Here is a 21,327-nt window from a genome sequence, read left to right on the forward strand (position 1 = left end):
GACGCCTAAAGAATGTGGGTGTGTTGAATTCCTAACGTTTTTGCCAAAGTTGATAACCTTATTCCTGAGGCCTTCAAATGTATGTGTCAAATGTAAGGGCAAAGACTAGTTAACTTTGTCCTGCATGAACATGTTTCTGGCTCCCCCATTTATCAAGCTCTAAGTGTGGAGGGCTGAGGGAGGTTTAACAAATTGCTCAGGACGGATGTGGTAAGGGTTTGCAAATAAGTGGTTTCAGTTGGATTTGTGGAGGATGCATATTGAAATACGGGCTTTTAAATCAACAGGTGTTCCATCATTGAGGGGGGGAGAGAGAGTAGAGAATTGTCTGAACCTGAGTCCGAATTTTTCCGTTGAGCCTTCCCCCATAGGCTAGTTGCTAGTTATAATTTAAAATTCAGGGATTTGTTTTAGGTAAGGCTCCGCGAGTGAGACGTGGACGATGATATTAGTGTGAGCTTGACGTGTCACGTTTGTCCAACTGTTAGGATCCTCAGATTTAACACATTTGCATGGACACGCCTATACTGTTCGTTTAAAAAACCCTACTGTCGGCACTCGGGATTGTCAATTCAACAATTTGATCTGTGCAGGCAGTACAGCAGCAAAGTGCGTCACGTTTGAAACACTCGACTTCCTCAAGACGCACGACGGGACAAGTCATTACATAGACTGCTAAACCGGGATAAACACGCACTCAGATCAGGTAGGAAAATACATTAAAACATATGTGATTTAATTTGCAATAGACATAGGTATTACATTGTTTGTTCTCCCCTTTCGTGCACAATTTATCCATGTATTTTGACAAAATGTAAATCGGGGCGTTTAATTTTGAGAAGCGCAATGAACGACTTTTTTTTTTACCTATTATGATATTTTATCTAATCTTTGGTTATTATGATGGTTCTTACCACAACAGGTTTTTTTTTTAACCTATTATGTTATTTTATCTAATCTTTGGTTATTATGATGGTTCTAACCACATCAGTTTCTTTAAAAGGTTATAGCCCTGTATCCATGAGTGACAGATTTCTGAACTTGCCCACATTCCTATTGTATATTCCGAAGCTACACTACAGGTTTTTGATAGAAGCCTGTTAAAATATTTTGAGCAGATGGCACACAGCATTTGGATGTGCTTATAACATGTGTAACTGCAATTCAAATGATTGCACCAATCATGCTGTTGCATCATAAATTAATTGCACCAAATATCCCCAATTGTTGCAGGTTAAGGTTGGGAGGAGGGAGTAAGTACAATAGGCAGTAAGGAATAAATATGCTTATCTGTTTTCACAAACTAACTTTATTTCACTTTCTTCTATTATCATTGCAGATTTCTCTCTTGTGCTAAATAGGCATCAAACATGACTACCGAAATAAAAATAAAAAGCCCCAATGTGAGGTACACAGAGAAGTACATTGAGGCTCAGTACTCCTACCACACCGAATCTGTGTCCAGGAATGAGGGCATGTACACAGTAAGTAGAGGAAACTATTAATTGTAGGTGTCTTGAATCTTTATTAGACTTGTCCTAATCTACCTATTTACTGTATGACCATATTTGCATATTACATGATTTTTACTAAACACTTTTACTTTGTCCAAAGTGACCGAATCAGTGTAGTGGACACACTCCCGTGGAAATAATTCCCATGACCTCCATGTTGTCTTCAATTTGTTTAAAATTTCCTTCAAGATCAAAAAAGTATCTCAATCTATCTGTTCCACCAATTGACCCACTGGAACAGGACAAGTAGAACACCACAGTCCCATTCTGGCCCATGAATAACTTCTGTCATAATTCTTGTTTACTGTGTTTGCCCATTAAGGTAACACCTGCTACCACTCAGTTCACCTTTCGCACTGAGAGGGCAGTACCCAAGCTGGGGGTGATGCTGGTGGGCTGGGGAGGGAACAATGGCACCACTGTCACTGCTGCGGTCATGGCCAACAAGCTGGGCATGAGCTGGAGAACCAAGACTGGCATGAAGGTACTTCATATGTAGAGACTTTATATATGAAGACACTGTGAATGTAGTGAGCTGCTTGAGATGTTTTCCTCAGTTGTCTAATTCAATGACATTAGATTATCTGTCACTCACAGATATAAAAGTAAAAAATTATGTAAAAAAAAAAAAAAATCAAAATAGTAGCGACACTATACTACCCTAGAGAAAAAATAATTATGCTTGACCTGTACTGATACTTGACCAAGTTCTGGTCCTTCAAAGGGTTAATATAGCTAGTAATGTCTCCAGCAGACCATAGGAGCACATTCTAGTCTGTTTGCCTTGTAGGGTTATTCTCCATTATTAGTAGCTCAGAGGCTTTTTTCCACTCCCCCCTCCCCCAACATAACTTTTTTTTCTCTTTTCTTTTCTCTCCCTTGCTATTTTCATCTTCTCCTAGGGCGCTAATTACTTTGGCTCGTTACTACAAGCCTCCACAGTTTGTTTAGGATCAAGCCCTGAGGGAGATGTCAACGTACCCTTCCGTGATCTACTTCCCATGGTGCACCCTAATGACATCATTTTTGATGGTAAGTGTTCTAATTGAATCATAGCAGATTATAATTGACTACTGTACTTTAATGTTACTATGAAGCATTCATGTGTGTTGTCCAGGGTGGGATATCTCCTCCTTAAACTTGGGCCAGGCGATGGAGAGGGCTGAGGTACTGGACTGGGCTTTACAGGAGCAGCTGCGGCCTCACATGGACCAGCTGAAGCCCAGGCCCTCCATATATATCCCAGAATTCATTGCTGCTAATCAGAGCCTAAGAGCTGATAACCTTATCCAAGGAACCAAGGCAGAGCAGGTACCATTGGAACCTTATTGATGGATAATGGTTTGAAGTGGATGTAGATTCTTCTGATATCATGGCCCATCTCATGAAACTAACGGACTTTGACGTCTTTTAACACAGGTGAAACAGCTCAGGAGGGACATTGTTGACTTCAAGCAGCAGAGTGGTGTGGACAAAGTCCTTGTTTTGTGGACTGCCAACACAGAGAAATTCTGTGATGTCATACCCGGCGTTAATGACACTGCTGAGAATCTGCTTGCAACCATCCAGGTAGAACTTTATAGAACTTACCAATGCCATCGTAAATTTGCTCAAAACGGATTACATACTGTAAGTTATCAGGTCTTATGTGAATGCTGAGGACACAGGACATTAGCACAGCATGTCTCGTCGCTGTCAGATAAAATATTTTTTTTTTTTTAAAACATTAGTATGACACTGTCAGTAGTCTGACACTTTGTTTCCCACTCAGAACAGTAGGAATGGTGTGAACAGACTGTAGTAAGGGTATCACTGCCTGAAAATATCGATGACATCATTTATAAATGCCACCATTATTAATGTGGACATGTCGTGAAATATTATCAGACTACTTTGACCAGTGTCTCTTTCTATATTTGACTCATTCAGAAAGGAGGTGAGGTTTCTCCCTCCACACTTTTTGCAGTAGCCAGCATCCAGGAGGGCTGTGCTTACATCAACGGTTCCCCACAGAACACCTTTGTCCCTGGGGCAGTTGAGCTGGCCGTGCAGAGGGGTGTCTTCATTGGGGGAGACGACTTTAAATCTGGCCAGACCAAAATTAAGTCTGTTCTGGTAGACTTCTTGGTCAAGGCAGGCATCAAGGTGAGTTAGGATTGTATCTAGACAGGTCTGCTGACATTTTTCAGCAATTCAATGTTTTTTTATTGTCTCTGTTCATTTCCTTTCATTTACTGAGAATAACTAAATAAAATAAGGAAATATTCAAGGAAAAGAATTCAAAGTTTTGTGGGAATTCCAGCTTTGATCTCTTTTTCTTTCCTGCTGCAGCCGATGTCCATCGTCAGCTATAATCACCTTGGCAACAATGATGGATTGAACCTATCAGCTCCGCAGCAGTTCAGATCCAAGGAGATCTCCAAGAGTAATGTAGTGGATGACATGGTGCAGTCCAACCCTGTGTTATACGGCCCTGGGGAGAAGCCAGACCACTGTGTAAGTAGCGCTGTGCAGCTTTTCAAAACACCTGTGCAAGGATAACAGTGATCAGGACACACAAAATCTGGAATTTTAGTTTTTCCAAACACAGTTTAACAGATTCTGATCTGGAATTTGTAATCCAGTCCGGAGATTCATGTCAGTCAAACTACCTCAATGCACCCTCTGCTGTTTGGATGATAGAAGGGACCTATGATTGAATGCTTGAGTACCCAGGTGTCATGAGCATAATCTTAAAAGCATCTTTAATGTACAGTAGGGTTCATGTTTACATTTGTGACTGTGTATTTGTTCGCCAGGTGGTGATCAAATACGTGCCCTATGTGGGCGACAGCAAGCGTGCTATGGACGAGTACGTGTCTGAGATTATGATGGGTGGCACAAACACCATCGCTATTCACAACACCTGCGAGGTTAGCCTGCTACACATCTTCATCAACATCCACAGGGATTCATTTGAGATTACGTATGGATTTAGAAATCACTTAATTGCATTCTGAAATTGTTCCTGTTCCTAGGACTCCTTGCTGGCTAGTCCAATCATCTTGGACCTGGCTATCCTCACAGAGCTGTCCCAGAGGATCACCTTCTGCACAGAGACTGACCCCACTTTCCAGACCTTCCACAGTGTGCTCTCTCTGCTCAGCTTCCTCATCAAGGCCCCTCTCGTCCCACAGGGGGCGCCTGTGGTCAATGCCTTCTTTCGCCAGAGAGCTTGCATTGAAAACGTCATGAGGTCAGTTCACAGCGCGCCATTGTACTAGTATTATCCCAATCGGTATTAGGGAAGCATCACAAGCATAACGCACACACACACACTGAGATACACACCTCTCTCTCGCTCTCTCTCTCTCAGACACACATACTATCTTCTTTCTTCAGTTCAATGGTCCCAGAGTAAAAGATAATAGTATTTTTGGGACAGTGGAGTGTATGTGACACATCTCAAAGGATTCCTTTCCTTTCTGTGTTTTAGGGCATGTCTCGGCCTGCCGCCTCAGAACAATATGCAGCTGGAGCACAAGATGCAGAGAACTCTCCTGCTGAACCGTGAGGACCATGTCCTCAAAGCTGTGGCCACCAAAAAGAACAAAGTTGTCCATGCCAACGGATTCCACCCTTTATCCTGCAATGAGGTCAATGGATATAAAATTGACCAACATAGCATTGAATAAGATCCATCCAAAGTGTGGAGTTATGACCTGCATGTAATCACAGTAGGCTTCTGAATAGATAAGCATGTGCGTTTATTTAGATTTTTGACAGGTTACAGGTACAGGTTTATAGCTATTTTTGAAATATGTTTATGATAGGCCTATGTATCAATGCTTCACCACTCTTGCTTAAAGAAATACATCTAGAAATTATTTTATTGCTGAAAACAAACAGCTGTTTATAGGTCTTTATAGCATAGGTATGTATTTATGTTTCTTCTTTCGTTTAACCACACCCATTCGTCTTTTAAAATACAGATACTGATTTTTTTTGTGTGTGCAAGCAATTTTAAATTATTATTAAGGCAAGGTAGGCTAAACTTACATATCTGGAAAACTTTTGAGCTCATTTACAGTATGAGTTGTAACAATAGTAATTGTGTCCGTACGGACCTGTTTGAGTGTGACGCCTGAAGTGAGAGTCGGACGTGAGATTCACGTAGTTTGTACTGTATGTGTGTGAAGTCATGTGTATGTCAATAAAGCGTTGCCCTGTTGGGCTCTTATAAAGTTATTCTGTAGTCCCTTTATGCAAATAGGAGCAGAATAAAACATGGTAGCAGCGGTCACGGACTTGACCAGTTTTGCAAGCGTCCCACCCTAACTTCGAGCTGCAGGAGAGATATAGACAGTAAGTTCAGTAGACTCTGATAAACAAAACAGCTTACCTCTTCAGCTCAATGACGTGGGCTATGGCATTATCCAATAAAAATAGAGTTTTGGTCTCGATGTCGTGGAATGAGAACGTTGAATGCATGAGATGTTTATATTTTGAACGTTATTAAAATAACATAATCAAATAAGCATTGTGGTTTCTTTAATGTTTTTAATGTCAGCGGAAATATTCATTACTTTTTGCGTTAAGAACTATCTATAACTAGAAAATGCATTTCCTGAAGGAAATACCAGTGCATGAAATGCAAAAGTTAAGAAAGGAAGAAGAAAAGAAAGAAGAGTGAAAGAAGGAAAGAAGAGTGAAAGAAGGAAAGAAGAGTGGAAGATGGAAAGAAGAGTGGAAGAAGGAAAGAAGAAAAGAAAGAAGAGTGAAGAAAGGAAAGAAGGAAAGAATAGTTGAAGGAAAGAAGAAAAGAAAGAAGCGTGAAAGAAGGAAAGAAGAAAGGAAAGAAGAGTGAAAGAAGGAAAGAAGAAAGGAGAGTGAAGAAAGGAAAGAAAAGTGAAAGAAGGAAAGAAGAGTGGAAAAAGAAAGGAAAGAAGAGTGGAAGAAGGAAAGAAGAGTGAACAAGAGTGGCTCTGGATAAAGAGAAAAAGAGAGTGAAAATATTGAAAAAAGGAGATAAAAATGGAGTGAAGAAGAGAGATTGAGTGTGAGAGAAAGTAGACTGAGGGATAGAGAGAAAGATGGAGAGATGGAGAGAAAAAAAGTAGAGAATGGAAGGTGTCTTAATGTTCCTAGTTACAGTTAAATTGAGAGGGACAGAGAAGAGGCTCCTTTGATTTGGCGCAGGTGTCAGTGAAGCACAGGTGCAAGCCAGTTTAAAGACCCTATTATGATGTCATAATGGCCCAATGTAAGTCAATGGGAAAATTTTGATTCGTTTTTATTTAATATCTTAAAAAGTATAAAGTTTAGAAAAGTGAAAAATACATAGCATAAGTGTCCTTTACAAGACCTACGCGACAAAGTTTGAATGAAGTTTCTACATTAAGCGGTTCGGGCTGAATTAATCGCAGAAAAAGGTAACAAGAATAAGAAGAAGAAGAAGCCTAGGAATAACAATACAGGGCATTTCATGCACTGTAACTATAAGATTTATCTGCGAGCCAGATGCAGTGATCAAAAGAGCCACATCTGGCTCGCGAGCCATAGATTGCCGACCCCTGCTATAGAGAGTACATTGCACATCCATACCATACACATTACACAATATAGATTACATAAAAATATTTGTACAGACAGAAGAGTTAAAAAAAAGAACGGCGCACACACCAGACAAAAAAATAAAACAAAAAACAATATGACAACTTCAAAGATCCCCAAAGCCCTCAACGATCAAATTCGTCAGGAAACAGTGACAGCAAAGCGAGTGGCTTGTGCGTTCATGGTCTCTCCGGTGGCGTGTTCCCGGCAGCCATGTTGGATCAGGGCTCCAGGCCTGCCTCTTGTGCCAGCCGTCCCCTCCGGGCCCTGCTGCCGGGGAGGCGGCAGCTGTCATCGCTGCGACAGCAGATAAGTGCACTATGTCACCGCTGAGGCGCTGGGGACTGCTGTGGCGCTGTCATTTACCTAGATCCGTGCTGGCTGTCGCTTGCTTCTGTATGAAGTGGTCTTTCTTCTTCTTCCTTGTTCTTGACTCTCTTCCCTTTCCCTCCCACCCACCACCTCGGCCTCCCTCATCTTCCCCTGATAGGCGTCTCTTTCCCTCTCGCTCTGCTGAAGTGGAGTCGGTGGGTCTGACAGGCCGGTGGAAATGGCCCAGGGCTCAAGGAGGCTGATGTGTTGACAGCTTTTTGCTGGAATGCTTTTTGGATAAATAACTGAAATTTCAAAAAGACTCAAAAGCTGTACCAGTTGGAGTTCCAAGTGGTGGATAAAGGAGGTAAAGTGCCACTGCTTGGCAAAAGTGCCAGTGAGGGCATGCAGCTGATTAAAGTGCGCCATGAAAATATTGTGACAATTGACAGCATAGTTTCAGCAGTGCCAGAAATTAAGATTACAAGGGGCCAAAAGAGCAGATAGCAGAGTATTCTGACGTGTTCAAGGGTGATGGCTGCGTTGAAGGAAAATTCATCTTGGGGTGGAAGGATGCCTACGAAGAGCCAGAGAGTGCATATACTGGCAAGGAATTAATGACCAGATAAAGACCTATGTAGCCAGGTGTGACATTTGCAGGTCAGTGGACTATAAGCAACACTGATCTCACACGAAATGCCAAACAGTCCATGGGATAAGGTAGGTACAGATTTGTTTTCTTTTGACAACAAGGTCTATCTCATCACTGTAGATTATTGTTCAAATTTCTAGGAAATAGATTGTCTCAGACACAAAATCTACAACTGTATTAAAGAAACTGGCAGCCCACTTTGCCAGACAAGGCATTCCTTATGTTGTCATCTCAAAAAACGAAGAAGAATTCCAAAGATTCAGTGAAAGGTGGGAATTCCTGGATAAGACTTTGTCACTTGGACACTCTCGGAGCAAAAGCAAAGCGAAATCAGCTTTCGAAACAGACTTTTGCACAAAGCCAAAGCCAAATACAGCCATTTGAACCTCACACTCTGGAGACTAGGCAAAGTTCTGAGGGCTGTGGATGTGAGATCCTACGAAGTCCAGCTGCAGTCTGGTGGTGTTCTGTGGAGGAATCGCAAAGACCTCAGGGGTGCCCACGGACAGACCCTCAGTGAGTCTATGGACATAGAGACTGTTGTTGTTCCTCCACAGACTGTTCCTGAACCACACACAGCCACAGACACGGGTAACACAGACACACCTGGTAACAAGGTCTTACCTGTGACCACAAGGGCTGGTCGCACAGTGGTGAAGCCACAGCACTACAACGACTTTGTGAACTAATAGTTGTGGACAGGGGCGGACTGGGACAAAAAAATCGGCCCGGGCATTTTGAACCAGACCGGCCCATTAAATTCGATAACACACCTTTTTAATCTCGAATGTCGACACCAACCAGGCTTATAGCTAGCAGGGCGTCTGCCCTATAGTCTACTAAAAAATAAGAAGAAACGGGACGCCCTACTTTTAGGCAGGACGGCCTAAAGACGCCCTATTTTTCTCCCGTTTTACCTGTTAACTTCGCTGAATGTGATCAAAATTCACCGTTTCAGTCGCTTCAGTGCTTAGCGAAGTCTAGAATCATACATATGACCTGCCAATTAGAAAATACAAATAGCATTGCTGTATTCCCGCTACAACAACGTTACATCATGATTCCAACGAAACATTGATTCACGGGCTCGCAGAAGCTCCAGAAGACAGCTGTCTCACCGCACGTCACTGAACCTACTACTGTATGAGTTCAACAAGAGTTTGTGTGTTAAGGTGGTGGTCTTAATTAATCTAAATGCAATACACATCATAGGCTACACTTTAAAGCTTTGTTCAGAATACGGAGGTATAAGATCGGTCGATATTTTCCATCAAAATAGCGACTGAAGAACCCCCTGTTCTCGTCTCCGAGAGGACAGGCTGTATTGCTCCCTTTTCTAGAAGGGAGTCTATTTCCTCCTGTAGGAAACGCGCTTGATGAGGTGGCATTAACGTTTGAACTACGCTCCTGAACTTCGGGGGGGACGGGAAAACTGGAGCGTATAACGGGCTATCATAATTCGGTATCTGGACAAATTGGCATATTTTCGGAATACCAGGGTTTGGGAATACTGGGCTTTCGGAACAATTGACATGGCACCGCGCACCACTCAAACACACAACATAGAGTGTAGGCTAACGGCTGGCTGTTTCAGAGTACAGTAGGCTGAGGGCTAGCAACAGCTACAGACTTGTCTTGTATTTAGCTATGCAAACGAACTTGGCCATAGAACATAGGTTCTAAGTCAAACATATTTTAGAGACGTTTTAATTCATGATCAGTAAGCTTACCGTAGGTCGTTGTATCGTATCTCCCTGGCTGTAGCCACCAGCACTGTCATCCACGGGAGCTGATGGCAAAGTTTAGCTAAAGGTAGAAGGTGTTTGCTGATATGATGGACGAGATCCTAGTCACTCAAGAAGACGGCCAATGGGCCGCAGACTAGCGTGCGCGTGTCAAGCATGTCAAGGCCATGGGCCACGCTGTTTACCGTCCTAATGCATGATGTAGGCAGGTCCAAATCGAAAGGGGTTTGTGTTGGGTCAGCCCAGGGGATGTGATTGGGCCAGCCCAGTGTCAGTAGGGCCGCTGATGAACTAATTTCGTGGGCCAGCCGGTCAGACCATTATATGGGGAAAAAAATAAAAAATTAAAATTCGGGACCATCGGCCCATATTGCACCCCGGCCCAGCGGGCAAACGCCCGGTATGCCCGATGGCCAGTCCGTCCCTGGTTGTGGACCACTCATGGTCTTCAAGTTGACTTAAGACAATATTGGAGAGAAGCTGATTTAACGTTGTTCACGTAGAGTTTTTTTTTTTTTTTTTTTACAATGCTGGTTTGAAATGTCATGTATTTGGAAAAAAGTTGAGAAAAGCACAACATGTTTTAGTAATGTGTGTAGTTTGGTTAAGTTTAAGACAAAAATAGGAAATGCAGTAGAATATAATCCGTATAACTTTTCATTTTGAATATAAAATGTTGATCTGTGATTTGATTTCAGCAAATGTGAGTGAGAGTTAACAAGGAATATCCCTCCAGTTAAGTTGTGAAGAGGATTCGTTTGTCAAACTAGGAGGAATGAGTTCTGTCATTCAGAGATTTGTATTGTGTGCATTTTTGACAGTTCATTGAGAGTCAAACAGCTTAAGAAAAAAAAGAGAACGGTGTAACAATAGTAATTATATCCGCACGGACCTGTTTGAGTGTGACACTGTTTGAGTAAGTCAATAAAGCGTTGCCCTGTTGGGCTCTTATAAAGTCATTTTGTAGTCCTTTTATGCGAATAGGAACAGAGCAAAATAAGCATACTATTCAAATAATCGAAGAGAAAATGAACCTGGACAATCCAAAGGAAGACTATGGAACAGATTGCGATCAGCTTTTTTGTAACCCATAATAAAATATTGACATCACATTCATACAGTTTTAGTGAATGCAACTGATGCAACTAACGAAAAATGTATTTCAGTGATGTCAGAAGGAAATGCTTCAATTCCACCTTCTTTTAAGTCTTATCCCGGTTCAGGCACTTTTGTGTGTTTCGTGGTGTCCTTAGAAACCGAGCAATCCCCATGCAACCTCTTCTGAAATAAGTCTAAAATGTATTTGAGTCTGACTTGAGCCTCTTACTAGGAATGTCTTTTATTTTGATTGTTGAAATAAGTAAGTCTTATCTTGAATCAGAAGAACGATAGATGAGTCAGAAAAAAAACAGGTGTCAATGATGGTGAAGTCCATAATAGTTAACGGAAATGTTCAATGCGGCTACTTGAACTGACTCGACACTTCCGTATTTACCAGGAAACATGGCGGACAAGAGGCGTTCAGGAGTCTCCACTGTGATGTCTGACTCAAAAGCCACAACCAAAGCAGAGACAGACCAAGAATTCTTATCTCAGGCGGGCGTGGGAGTTTTACTTCGAGGTGCGTTGCTTAAACTCGTAGAAGCCAGATCGGAAGATCCAATTGGTTTCCTGTCTGAACACTTTAGCAATATAGCATCCGAGACGGAAAATGGTCCGGTCGGAGGCAGTGATGGGGAGCATCACAGCAATGTGCTGGAGCAGCAGCAGCTTAGCCGAGCCTTGTGGCACATCGGCCTAGCGCATCACTCACACAGGTAAGCGAGAAATGAGCTGCTTCAAGGTCCGACATGTTTTGGCTACGGTACAAACGTTTCTAAAGCACTCAGTAAGTAAACTCCTTATGGTGATCTGCTTATCACTCGCTGTGTGTGTCAGAAATTGTAGTAGTTCATGTATTGAATGTTGAGGTTGGCTTTGATGGGCTGTTACAGCCTCATGCTTGCAGGCTGTGCACTAAATGTTTGGTTATCTGTTCCTAGCTAACTCTACTGCTGGTCGTGTATTTTTTTATACCCTTCCATAACCAGATCAGCATTTAACAGCAACACACGTGTAGCTTATGACCTCCTGATGCAGAGTGGGTCTCGTCGCCATGGTGCTGGTGGTGTCAAAGGTCGTGTGTATACAGAGCTGCTGCGCGGCTTATGCAGCGAGGGCGGCCTGTCCGTCACTGCCTCGGCCCCGCTCCTTCGACGCATCCGCTGCCACGATCATGAGGCTGTGCCCTTCGAGCTCTTCCGGCAGGGCGTGCTGACCTGTGCCGTGTTTGCCGACTACATCCGTAAGTCCCAGTGCCTGTACGCAGCCGTCAGCAGCTGCCCTGAGAGGGCCGCCGACAGGTCGCTGTGCCAGGCTGTGCTGGGGACCCTCCAGGAAGCCCTGGAGACCACCTCGCCCTGGTCCGACGTGGCCCGTTACCTGGAGGCCAGCATGAAGATCTCACCTGGTAAGTTGGCCCAGGCCATGGCGGAGGCCCAGGGGCCTGACGAAGGTGGGATGGGCCCCACCATGGATGCACAGGAGTTTGAGGACAGTGCTGCCAAGCTCTTCCTGACCAGAGTGCGCATTGTGTCTTAAAGAGACTGTGACTCTTAGGCATAACAAGCTGTAGCAAGATGTAGCAGGGCACACAAGGGAGTATAAAGCATGATCTCAAATATGATGCTCATGTCTCTTATGATGCAATGAATAGGCATTTACCTCACTCGCCCGTTTTGTAAACACTGTGGGGGGGGGGGGAGAGAGAGCCGTGTGAATTTCAATAATGCAGTTACCGCTAAACAATGTACTGACGTCAGCATGACGAAATAGAACTTCAGTATCTCACAGATTGTCTGAGTATGTTACACTGTTTCTGAACGTGACCTTACACTATTACTTCCACTTTTATGTGAGTTTTACAGAACTGGAACCTGTTGCTAAGCAACAATTGCTATGAGAAGAGTGGTTGGAAACAGCACCTAAGCCAGGAGTTTGAAGTAGAGTTTAAGAGAGCAGCATGCAATATTTGAACGCTTTGAACTTTGTCCAAATCCTCATGAGATGTGGCTCTTAGAGCCTTGTTCTTATGCTTGCTTCAGACAAGACTAAGTTGGCCAGGCTTTACATGATGTAGACCAGCTGACATGGATATGCGAATACGGATATCATTGTTTACAAGGAGTTCCTTTGCTGCCTTCATTTTGCCCTCTTATTTCAGTAAATATGTATTGTGACTATTTGTATATTTTAATGTCTAATTTAAAGAATATGTTTCAGAAAGGTTAAGAAAAAATGCTATAAATGAAATCTTCATTGCAAATCTTCAGAAGAATTCAGTTTTTTGTCTTCTGAGTAACAAGTATCAAGATACGTCTATAAGAGATAGCTTATTGTCAGAATCAAATAAATCATACAGAAAATCAGTTTTCCCTTGGCTTCCAATTTGTAGTGCCCTTTAAACTGTAGGTTGAGTCCAAAGTTACCACTTGAAATATCCAGTAGAGGTCAGCCTGGAGCGAGGGTATGTTAAGAGTAACTTCACCCCCAGCTTTGAGCCAAACTAAGCCACCCACTACATCATTTTGAAAAATGTTGAAGAAAAAAAAGTGGACAAGGGGCGAAGTAGGCCTAAAGGTGGGTCTTGATCAGCAAATGAAAATAAGACTCGTGCTCATGTGCGGGGGCTGGGGTTTACAGCTCAAATAACACATTTAATGTTCTCAAAAGAAGGAGACTGCTTGCAGTGCCAGTGCTGTGGTTTCTGCCACCCATGTTTCTCCATGCAGAAGCACTAGCAAACCCGTGTTTGTGTTGACCTTAAGTTCTGTTAGAGACTAGAGCTACTAAATCTTTCCGTTTTCCAAATCATTCTCCTGTTTCACCTTGTGAAACTGCCATATGTCAAGTGGTGGGAGAGAGAGAATATATGTATGTACGTTTTGTTGTAGGTTTATATATTGTCATTATAAACTACAACACTGGTCATTGAAAAGATTTTATTTATTCTATTTTCTGAAATTAGAAATTCCTGGATCGTAATAGTAGACCATCAAATGCCTTTCACATACCATTTTCCAGGCAAATGCACTGTAGCCGACTACACTATGTAATGAGCCCACCTTAAGATCAGGTCCCTCTTCTCTGTGCAGACTTTCTGAGTATTTGCACTTATTCTTACGTTATATCGGTCACTTTTTGTCTGTATGGAGCCTAACAGGTTTTTCAAAACAACAGAAGTCTGTCTTTGTGTATATTGATACCAGGAAATAATGTGAAAGTGTTGTGGATACAGGCCTAGCATTGAGGCCGCTCATGTGACTCAGTGGTAGTCAAATCAGCTGCCAGGCAACACTGTTAAATTAAGGCTATTTCTGTCTCTTCCTGGGGCCACTTCAGCAAGTAGCTGTCTCCCCAATGGAGCCTTTAAGAGGCACATCCTCTTGTTTTATAAGTTAAGCATTGTTTTCACTGTGGTATGCTGATCAAGATGATGTGGCAACTCCCTTGAAAGAGGTTGTATCTCGCAGCAGTTTAACTTCTCTTGTGCTGAATATTTTCACGTTTGTGACACTATCGTGTGTATTGTTGTGAAATATTATCTGGCTGCTGTTGTCTCGTGTGTCCTATAGCGGTCCCTCTCCTCGAGCGTGGTTAAGCTCTAATTGTTGAAATGTGCACATTAAGGAATAGCACATTTTATTACTTTGCGTTAACGATGTTAAACAAGGCTCGTTGTTGACCACTGACTGCATAAGCCACACAGGGTCCTCATTATCATTCTTAGTGAGGCTGTGTGTGTAAATAATTTAGATGGACGTTCCATCACGTTTCTTGTTTGGAGGGACTAAGAAGAATAGAAGCTGACCGGTCTTTCACAAATGAGTTTGTTGTACTAGTGACAGATTCCATCATGTATGCAAGTACGAGTTAAATCAACCCTGCACCTTAATTGTGTCAACTGGCAGCCATCTCAAGACTTTATCTGTCCCAAGCATAATTCTAAAACTGGATAATTGAATAACTTCTTGGAATTACCTTATATTTTAATTTTGCAATGCTGAGGCAAAACCTAACTGGTTTCTATAATTCATTAAACAACTTCATTAATTAGCTGTACTTCCAGTTGGCTTTAATTTAAAAAAATGTAACACAAATGTAGACACAGCCTGATCTGGTAAGGTCAATATATGGTTTTAGTAGGCAACACTTGAGCGCTACTCCTTGTGCAAATAAATACAAGGGCAATCATCAAGCATTAAGATGGAAGGTCACCACTGATCCAACTGAAAAGTAGTAACCACAGGTTTTTTGTTCATGTTCCTAGGTCGGATTTCTTCCATTAGAACAAAGATTTTCTAATATGCTGTTCTCCTATGAGGATAAAGAGATGTGCTCTGAAGGGCAGATCAAGATTAAGGGATCTAGAGTGAATGTGCCCAGGCCTATGGCGAGATATATTTATAGAAGTTTGACATTTGGTCCACACATGGTCAGTTTGCCTATTTGACACTAATGAGTTTTGACACCCTTTTATAAAGTTTTTTCCTTTTAATTTGACGACACAATGCAAGCAAAAGACAGCCAACATAACTTAAGAATCTTTTTTTTTTATAAAAATAAACAATGACTGTTATGAGTTATTACAGCCGGATTCAAATGTGTGCTGTAGAAAAGGAAAAACAATGTGAGAGGAGACGTTCTCTTGAAATGTAATTCACCTTACATAATGACATGTCATTATAAGAAATCTAAGCACTCATTTAACTCCTGCCTCTTGTAGTTGTATTAAGGTAATTTGCCACAGCTAAAATCTCCTAGACTTTCAAACCACTAAGATAAGTTCTTAACAGTTATTCAGTCTGTAGACATAATTTGTGCAGCCTTTAAGTGAGATTGTATGACTTGCAAGACCTATCCCTGGTCCTGTCTAAATACTTGTAAAAAAAACAAGTCACCAATTTGCTGTAAATGGCCCACGTGCCCTCAGTTCAAAAGTCCAGTCTTCTATACAGAGCATTTTAGTGGCATGTGAAAAGGCAGTAACTGTATGAATTCAAAATACACACATTTTACTGACCATTATGGAGTTTTTTTTTTTTTAAATTACTTTAAGTACTGAGTTGAAAAAACTCCTACCTACCTTAAAACACACAGATATAGTAGAAATAGACAATTATAAATGTGCAAAATGATTGTGTGAATGATCGGATGCCTAACTATTCATGTAATCTAACGAAAGATTTTGCATACAAGAAAGCACAACAGAGGCAGCTGCGCTCTTGGAAAAAAAAGGGCAAAAAAGTAAATTCAGTGAACATTAAGTCTGACACATATTCTCTACACAGCAGTAGTGCAAAAAGCGTGTTGAGGAAAACAAACAAATAAGTATCACCCAGAGAACAATATTTGTACCCAAACAGCTACTCAGAACAGTGAAATAACTGGCTCAGGCTCAGCTGGTACCTACACTGGGAAAGACATGTCAGCAAAACCAGACAGCCCAATTTCCCAGTGGCATTTTCAAGAAGAAAAAGAAAATTGAACCACCTATAAGAAGTCAATGTCAACATTCAGCAACTTTGTAAAACAACAAGCTACCTCTCATGTAAGCTGCCTGAGACATATGAAGGAACCTCTAACTCCAGCAGAGGTGAGCGTTTGACAACTACATGAAGAGGAAGGCTACCATGAGTGGGACAAGGGGGCTGTAATAGGTTTACGGTTTATAGATGAACCAAATCTTCTTAAAGTGTTTAGGAGGGCTGGGAATGTGTAAAAGTGTTTAAGTAGGTGGAGCAGGCAGAGGTTGAAGACTTGTGTTAACCTGGAAGCGAGTCTCATCAGATATCCCATACTGCTCAAGAGGATCCTGGTGAACAAGAGACAGGGGGATCAGTGGGTCATAGGAATTGTCTCCATCCTGCAATATTACCTGAAGAAAATTCTCTCTCTTAGCCTACCTTGCCTGTAAGTCGATGGATCTCAGTGCGGTAGAAAATCAAGTTCTTGCGCATGAACTCATAGCTGTGATAATAATTTAGAAATGGATTAAAATCTCATGTTTTCAAAAGACAACTTTTGGAAACTAAACTGTCTTCTTGTATTTATAAAGGGGTCAAACCTGGCTTTGATGATGGAGTCGATCCAATCAAGGCACTGTTCCTGGGTGTCACACTCAAAAAGATACTTTCTTTCAGCCTCATCCAGGAAAGCTGGAATGGTTGGAAAGATATGCAATAAATGTACTAAGGATTAAGCTACATACCACATAATGTTGGGGGATAGGTGATGGCTGTTAAACTCACCTATGGAAAAGGCTAGATCATCCTCTCTCTCCACCCGACACTGCTCCAACAAAAGAGCTCCGACAGGCTATCAAGAGAAACCATATTTCGGTGAAGGTAACGTCAATCATTCAGGATAAAGATAAGCCGTGTGAGATGACCGAAAACAGTTGTTGATTATCCATTCATATTCAGTTATTTGAATGACAGATAACCGAGTTCTCACCTCCTCCTCGTCAGTGCGAAAATAAAACAGGAAATTCACTATCAGTTTCACCAGTCTCTTCTTAACAACTGCCGGACAGAAGACAGTCAAGTTTTAGTAAAACAAGCTCTTGAGTAAAAGCCACTACATAGGCATTGTATGTTTGTTAATATCCCTATAGTTCCAGATTTATTTAGAGGTCTTAAGTTCTCACCATCTCCTTTTTTTGGTCCCCTCATTCCCAGCTCCGCAGCCCGCTCGGAGGGTTGACGGCTCAATGAGACCAGCTCTTTTTCGTTGAAACGCATTGCGACAGATAGTTGTTAAATTTATATTTCGCTAACTACACAAACGCACCCATTATTCGACAGATTTAAGTTAATGCTGCGCGACTCAACATCGGCGTATCTGATCTTCGCAAGGATAAATGCAACTAGCCGTCATGTCTAGTGGGCGAATCGAATTGCTAGTTAACCTGCCCTTGCTAGCTAACGTTACTTAGCAAAATCTTCAACCAAATTTTTGTTTTAGGACAACGTAATTTAACGTTACCAAATCAGCTAAAGATAACTCCTCTCCCAGTTGAAAATGACTTCCATGACAGCTGACGTTCCCACACAAAAGGGCAAGCTCTGTGGCACTGCCTGCCTGGTGCCTTTCCTGAGACGCGTCGGACCTTCTGATAGTTGTTTCACTTAAAACTGTGCGTGGAACAACCCACCTTTACAAGTCTGACCCAAACCCACAGGCTATGATGAACAGCACTGACAACCATAGGGGGCGTATTTTTTTTTCACAACTAGCTACAAGTTTTACTGTAGAAGTAGGAAATTAACTAAACGAATCACTCAGAGCTATCCATGAGTGTTTGCAATTCAAAACACGAAACACAAACCCGGACAGACACTGTACATTATATTAAACTGATAAAGTATTTCTGTTCGATTCTTTTCAGTTTCAAGAAACCGGAACAGGAAGTGAACTCTTTCATGCGCAAGCGCAAACCAACGTTTACAGCGGCAAGCGTGAGACGGTGAGTTGATTTGATACATTTACTCAATTGGAACATTTTATTTCCCTTACCTTTATGTATATACTTAATTAACATGTATTTGACTTAATACCAAATGTTTTCTACCAGCCGCTAGTAGTTATAGGTATCTGGCAGTCTAGCTGGTCAGCTAAGTTGTCCATTCATTTAGATATCACAGAACGTACCCTAAGCTAACCAACTATCTTACAGTGATGTTATATACGTTTTCTGAAGGTACAATTTTCCAGCCCTTGTCATTTGAATAAACGTCAAACATCTTCCACATTATTTGATAAATGCAGAGACTAACAATAGAGGTGACGTTATTAGTGCCGATAATCATTGAGAGCTAGCTAGCTAATTTGGCTAACATTAGCGTACCTGTTACGATATATTTGCACCGTGTCGCAGCAATTTGGAAACTTGCCTCAATTGCATCTACATTTTCCCTTACATGTCCATGTCCAAATATTAAACAAAATAGCCTGTGTTGCTAAAGCAGATTAATATTCTTATTTTAGAGATCACGTTTAATGGTATGGTATCTTGACTAGACCTCTGCATTGTTTCGTAGAGGGGCTGTTTGTCAGGTTGAGAGTCCCTTAGCCTGCATCAAAGATGGATTTCCAGCACAGAGCAGGCGGTAAGACCGGCAGCGGTGGAGTGGCCTCCTCCTCGGAGAGCAACCGGGACCGCAGAGAGCGCTTACGGCAGCTAGCGTTGGAGACGATCGACATTAACAAGGATCCCTATTTCATGAAAAATCACTTGGGTTCTTACGAATGTAAGCTTTGTCTCACCCTACACAACAATGAGGTAAGAGTCATACTCTGCAAACTAGCATTAAGTAATATCCATATTTGATTACCGGGTGTTGTTTGAGAAGTAGCCTACATATTGTCATTTTCCATTTCAGGGCAGCTACCTCGCTCACACACAAGGCAAGAAGCATCAGACCAATTTGTGAGTGGATAACTATTCATTTGACTTTATGTATACATCTTTGTCTTTTACTGTAACTGTATCCTGAAGTGCTTGAAACAATTTTTTTACGGTCCTCATCAGGGCTCGGAGAGCAGCCAAAGAGGCGAAAGAAGCACCAGCACAGCCTGCACCTGAAAAGGTTAAGGTCGAGGTGAAGAAATTTGTTAAAATTGGTCGGCCAGGATACAAAGGTACACTCGCATCTAATTTCCAAAGTGTCAGTAACACATCTTGGTCCAGTTGGAGGGTTTGTAAAAACTTTGTTTTCTTCAATAGTTACCAAGCAGAGGGACTCAGAAATGGGGCAACAGTCTCTTCTATTCCAGGTAATTCACTACTCGCTGTGGGTATTTGATTGCTATGACAGTTGGGTGCGGATCTCCACCTTTCATTCGGCATTTTCCATTTTCTGGGATTGGGAAGATGCAAAGTATGGGTGACATTTGTAGATTGTAATTATAACACATATTAGGTATTCCCTAATGTTGACAACAGAGTGTTTGATATGCTTAATTTCCGTTTGATGTTCTTAAATGGTAACCTCTGTTCTACTGTCAGATTGATTATCCAGAGATAGCAGAGGGCATTGGACCCAGGCATCGCTTCATGTCTGCCTACGAGCAGCGTATTGAGCCACCAGACCGTCGCTGGCAGTACCTGCTGTTGGCAGCAGAGCCCTATGAGACCATCGCTTTCAAGGTTGGTTTGTCTCCATTGCTGCTATGGGTTGTGTTTCCCATTAGTGCGTTTGGGCCACCACCATGATAACTAAGGAAGATTGACCACCAGTAGTGACAACACGTGGGAGATGCATCCCTCTATGAAAGAAGCTAATATATGTGTAAGTGTTTTGTTGGTCCTGCAGTTTTAACCAGTTATTGTGTTCTGTCAAAGGTTCCTAGTCGAGAGATTGACAAAGCGGAGAGCAAGTTTTGGACTCATTGGAACAGAGAAACAAAGCAGGTATGCCGAAAATAAATATATTTTTTATCAGTTGGCACATCATGAATATCCAGAGTGGAGTTTCTGTTGTTGTAGTTTTTGTCTCAATCATTTATCTGGTTGTTTTTGTGCTCCAGTTCTTTTTGCAGTTCCACTTTAAGATGGAGAAACTCGCACCTATGCCGAGTGGTCCAATGCCTCCCATGGGTGTGAAGCGGCCACCCCCTCTCATGAGCAACATGGGCCCTCGGCCACCCCACGACCCCATGCCTCCTCCCCCCCCTGGTGGCATGCACATGCCCCCTTTGCCCCCTGGGGCCCCAGGACCCCCACATATGCACCGCCACATGCCACCCCATGCACCCATGCCCCCCATGATGAGACCACCCCTTCCCACGGACGGCCCAGGAATGCCCCCACCCCCGCCGAACTCCTAAGGACACTCAGAAGGATTAGGGGACCTTTTTGTTTCCCCCATGCATTTGATATTAGGTTAACGTTTCCAAAGCTGTGGACTAATGTTCTTGTGGAAATTACTTGACAACAGAAACAGAATATTTTCATCTTGCCGTTGTACATTTTAGTTTTTAATGTAAGGGCCATGCCAGAGCCAGCAGACCATGCAAACTTTTTTTATTATTAAAACAATGACTAGAAGTATTGTCTGGTGTGTGGTATGTAAGATGTGTGTAATGTTGCTGTTTTATACAGAAGTGAGGGAGGGATAGTCGACATTTGAAGAGTATCTGCGTTTTGTCAGGGTTTGTAGGGTTCGAATACACATAAGCGTTTTGTTTTTTAAACGGGACGCTTGAAAATGCATTGATTCCTATGGTACGCTTGTTTTGCGTGTGCACCTACGCATAGCGCACCAAACCATAGGAATTGATGCATTTTCTAGCGTCCCGTTTTTAAAAAAAAAAGGCTTATGTGTATTCGAAACCCGTAGAAGTCTTATGAGAAAGCGTTTTCAACGGTGTACACACTCCTTGAACATCTGTCCTTTAAGTGAAGAAGGTC

The 21,327-nt window shown here is 42.2% G+C and overlaps 4 protein-coding genes across 4 annotated transcripts; 3 read left to right on the forward strand and 1 right to left on the reverse strand.

Annotated features, from left to right (window-relative positions):
- The first annotated feature begins 13 nt into the window (after positions 1-13).
- LOC308364738 (inositol-3-phosphate synthase 1-A-like) lies at positions 14-5,707 on the forward strand. Its single transcript, XM_080837959.1, has 11 exons — positions 14-706; positions 1,340-1,484; positions 1,837-1,998; positions 2,417-2,546; positions 2,632-2,825; positions 2,934-3,083; positions 3,444-3,659; positions 3,846-4,010; positions 4,313-4,426; positions 4,532-4,749; positions 4,990-5,707. The coding sequence occupies exons 2-11, from the start codon at positions 1,371-1,373 to the stop codon at positions 5,186-5,188; spliced, it is 1,662 nt and encodes a 553-aa protein (XP_080694085.1). The 5' UTR covers positions 14-706; positions 1,340-1,370; the 3' UTR covers positions 5,189-5,707.
- A 5,611-nt stretch (positions 5,708-11,318) lies between these two features.
- tpgs1 (tubulin polyglutamylase complex subunit 1) lies at positions 11,319-12,455 on the forward strand (the record flags this gene model as incomplete). The annotated part of the gene is made up of 2 exons (XM_080838176.1): positions 11,319-11,632; positions 11,906-12,455. 2 exons carry the CDS (start codon positions 11,319-11,321, stop codon positions 12,453-12,455), a joined length of 864 nt encoding a protein of 287 aa, XP_080694302.1.
- A 3,047-nt stretch (positions 12,456-15,502) lies between these two features.
- Positions 15,503-18,724, reverse strand: plekhj1 (pleckstrin homology domain containing, family J member 1). Its single transcript, XM_080837709.1, has 6 exons — positions 17,563-18,724; positions 17,370-17,437; positions 17,165-17,231; positions 16,981-17,071; positions 16,820-16,883; positions 15,503-16,728 (listed from the first exon to the last, which is right to left on the reverse strand). Exons 1-6 carry the CDS (start codon positions 17,654-17,656, stop codon positions 16,642-16,644), a joined length of 471 nt encoding a protein of 156 aa, XP_080693835.1. The 5' UTR covers positions 17,657-18,724; the 3' UTR covers positions 15,503-16,641.
- sf3a2 (splicing factor 3a, subunit 2) lies at positions 18,361-21,311 on the forward strand. The gene is made up of 8 exons (XM_080837707.1): positions 18,361-18,381; positions 18,956-19,197; positions 19,298-19,344; positions 19,447-19,556; positions 19,642-19,691; positions 19,924-20,064; positions 20,260-20,328; positions 20,445-21,311. Exons 2-8 carry the CDS (start codon positions 19,000-19,002, stop codon positions 20,742-20,744), a joined length of 915 nt encoding a protein of 304 aa, XP_080693833.1. The 5' UTR covers positions 18,361-18,381; positions 18,956-18,999; the 3' UTR covers positions 20,745-21,311.
- The last annotated feature ends 16 nt before the right edge of the window (positions 21,312-21,327 follow it).

The sequence above is a fragment of the Sprattus sprattus genome, assembly GCF_963457725.1.
Source record: "Sprattus sprattus genome assembly, chromosome: 4".
Classification (NCBI taxonomy): domain Eukaryota; kingdom Metazoa; phylum Chordata; class Actinopteri; order Clupeiformes; family Clupeidae; genus Sprattus; species Sprattus sprattus.

Excerpts from the sequence above, each read along its gene's own strand:
- plekhj1 (XM_080837709.1), bottom strand. The coding sequence starts at position 17,656 with ATGCGTTTCAACGAAAAAGAGCTGGTCTCATTGAGCCGTCAACCCTCC. Across the intron at positions 17,232-17,369 it reads TTCGCACTGACGAGGAGGAG|CCTGTCGGAGCTCTTTTGTT; the intron begins GTGAGAACTCGG and ends TTCTCTTGATAG. Across the intron at positions 16,729-16,819 it reads TCCATCGACTTACAGGCAAG|GATCCTCTTGAGCAGTATGG; the intron begins GTAGGCTAAGAG and ends CTTGTTCACCAG.
- sf3a2 (XM_080837707.1), top strand. The coding sequence starts at position 19,000 with ATGGATTTCCAGCACAGAGCAGGCGGTAAGACCGGCAGCGGTGGAGTG. Across the intron at positions 19,198-19,297 it reads TCACCCTACACAACAATGAG|GGCAGCTACCTCGCTCACAC; the intron begins GTAAGAGTCATA and ends TTTCCATTTCAG. Across the intron at positions 20,065-20,259 it reads ATGAGACCATCGCTTTCAAG|GTTCCTAGTCGAGAGATTGA; the intron begins GTTGGTTTGTCT and ends GTTCTGTCAAAG.
- LOC308364738 (XM_080837959.1), top strand. The coding sequence starts at position 1,371 with ATGACTACCGAAATAAAAATAAAAAGCCCCAATGTGAGGTACACAGAG. Across the intron at positions 3,660-3,845 it reads TGGTCAAGGCAGGCATCAAG|CCGATGTCCATCGTCAGCTA; the intron begins GTGAGTTAGGAT and ends TTCCTGCTGCAG. Across the intron at positions 4,750-4,989 it reads TGCATTGAAAACGTCATGAG|GGCATGTCTCGGCCTGCCGC; the intron begins GTCAGTTCACAG and ends TCTGTGTTTTAG.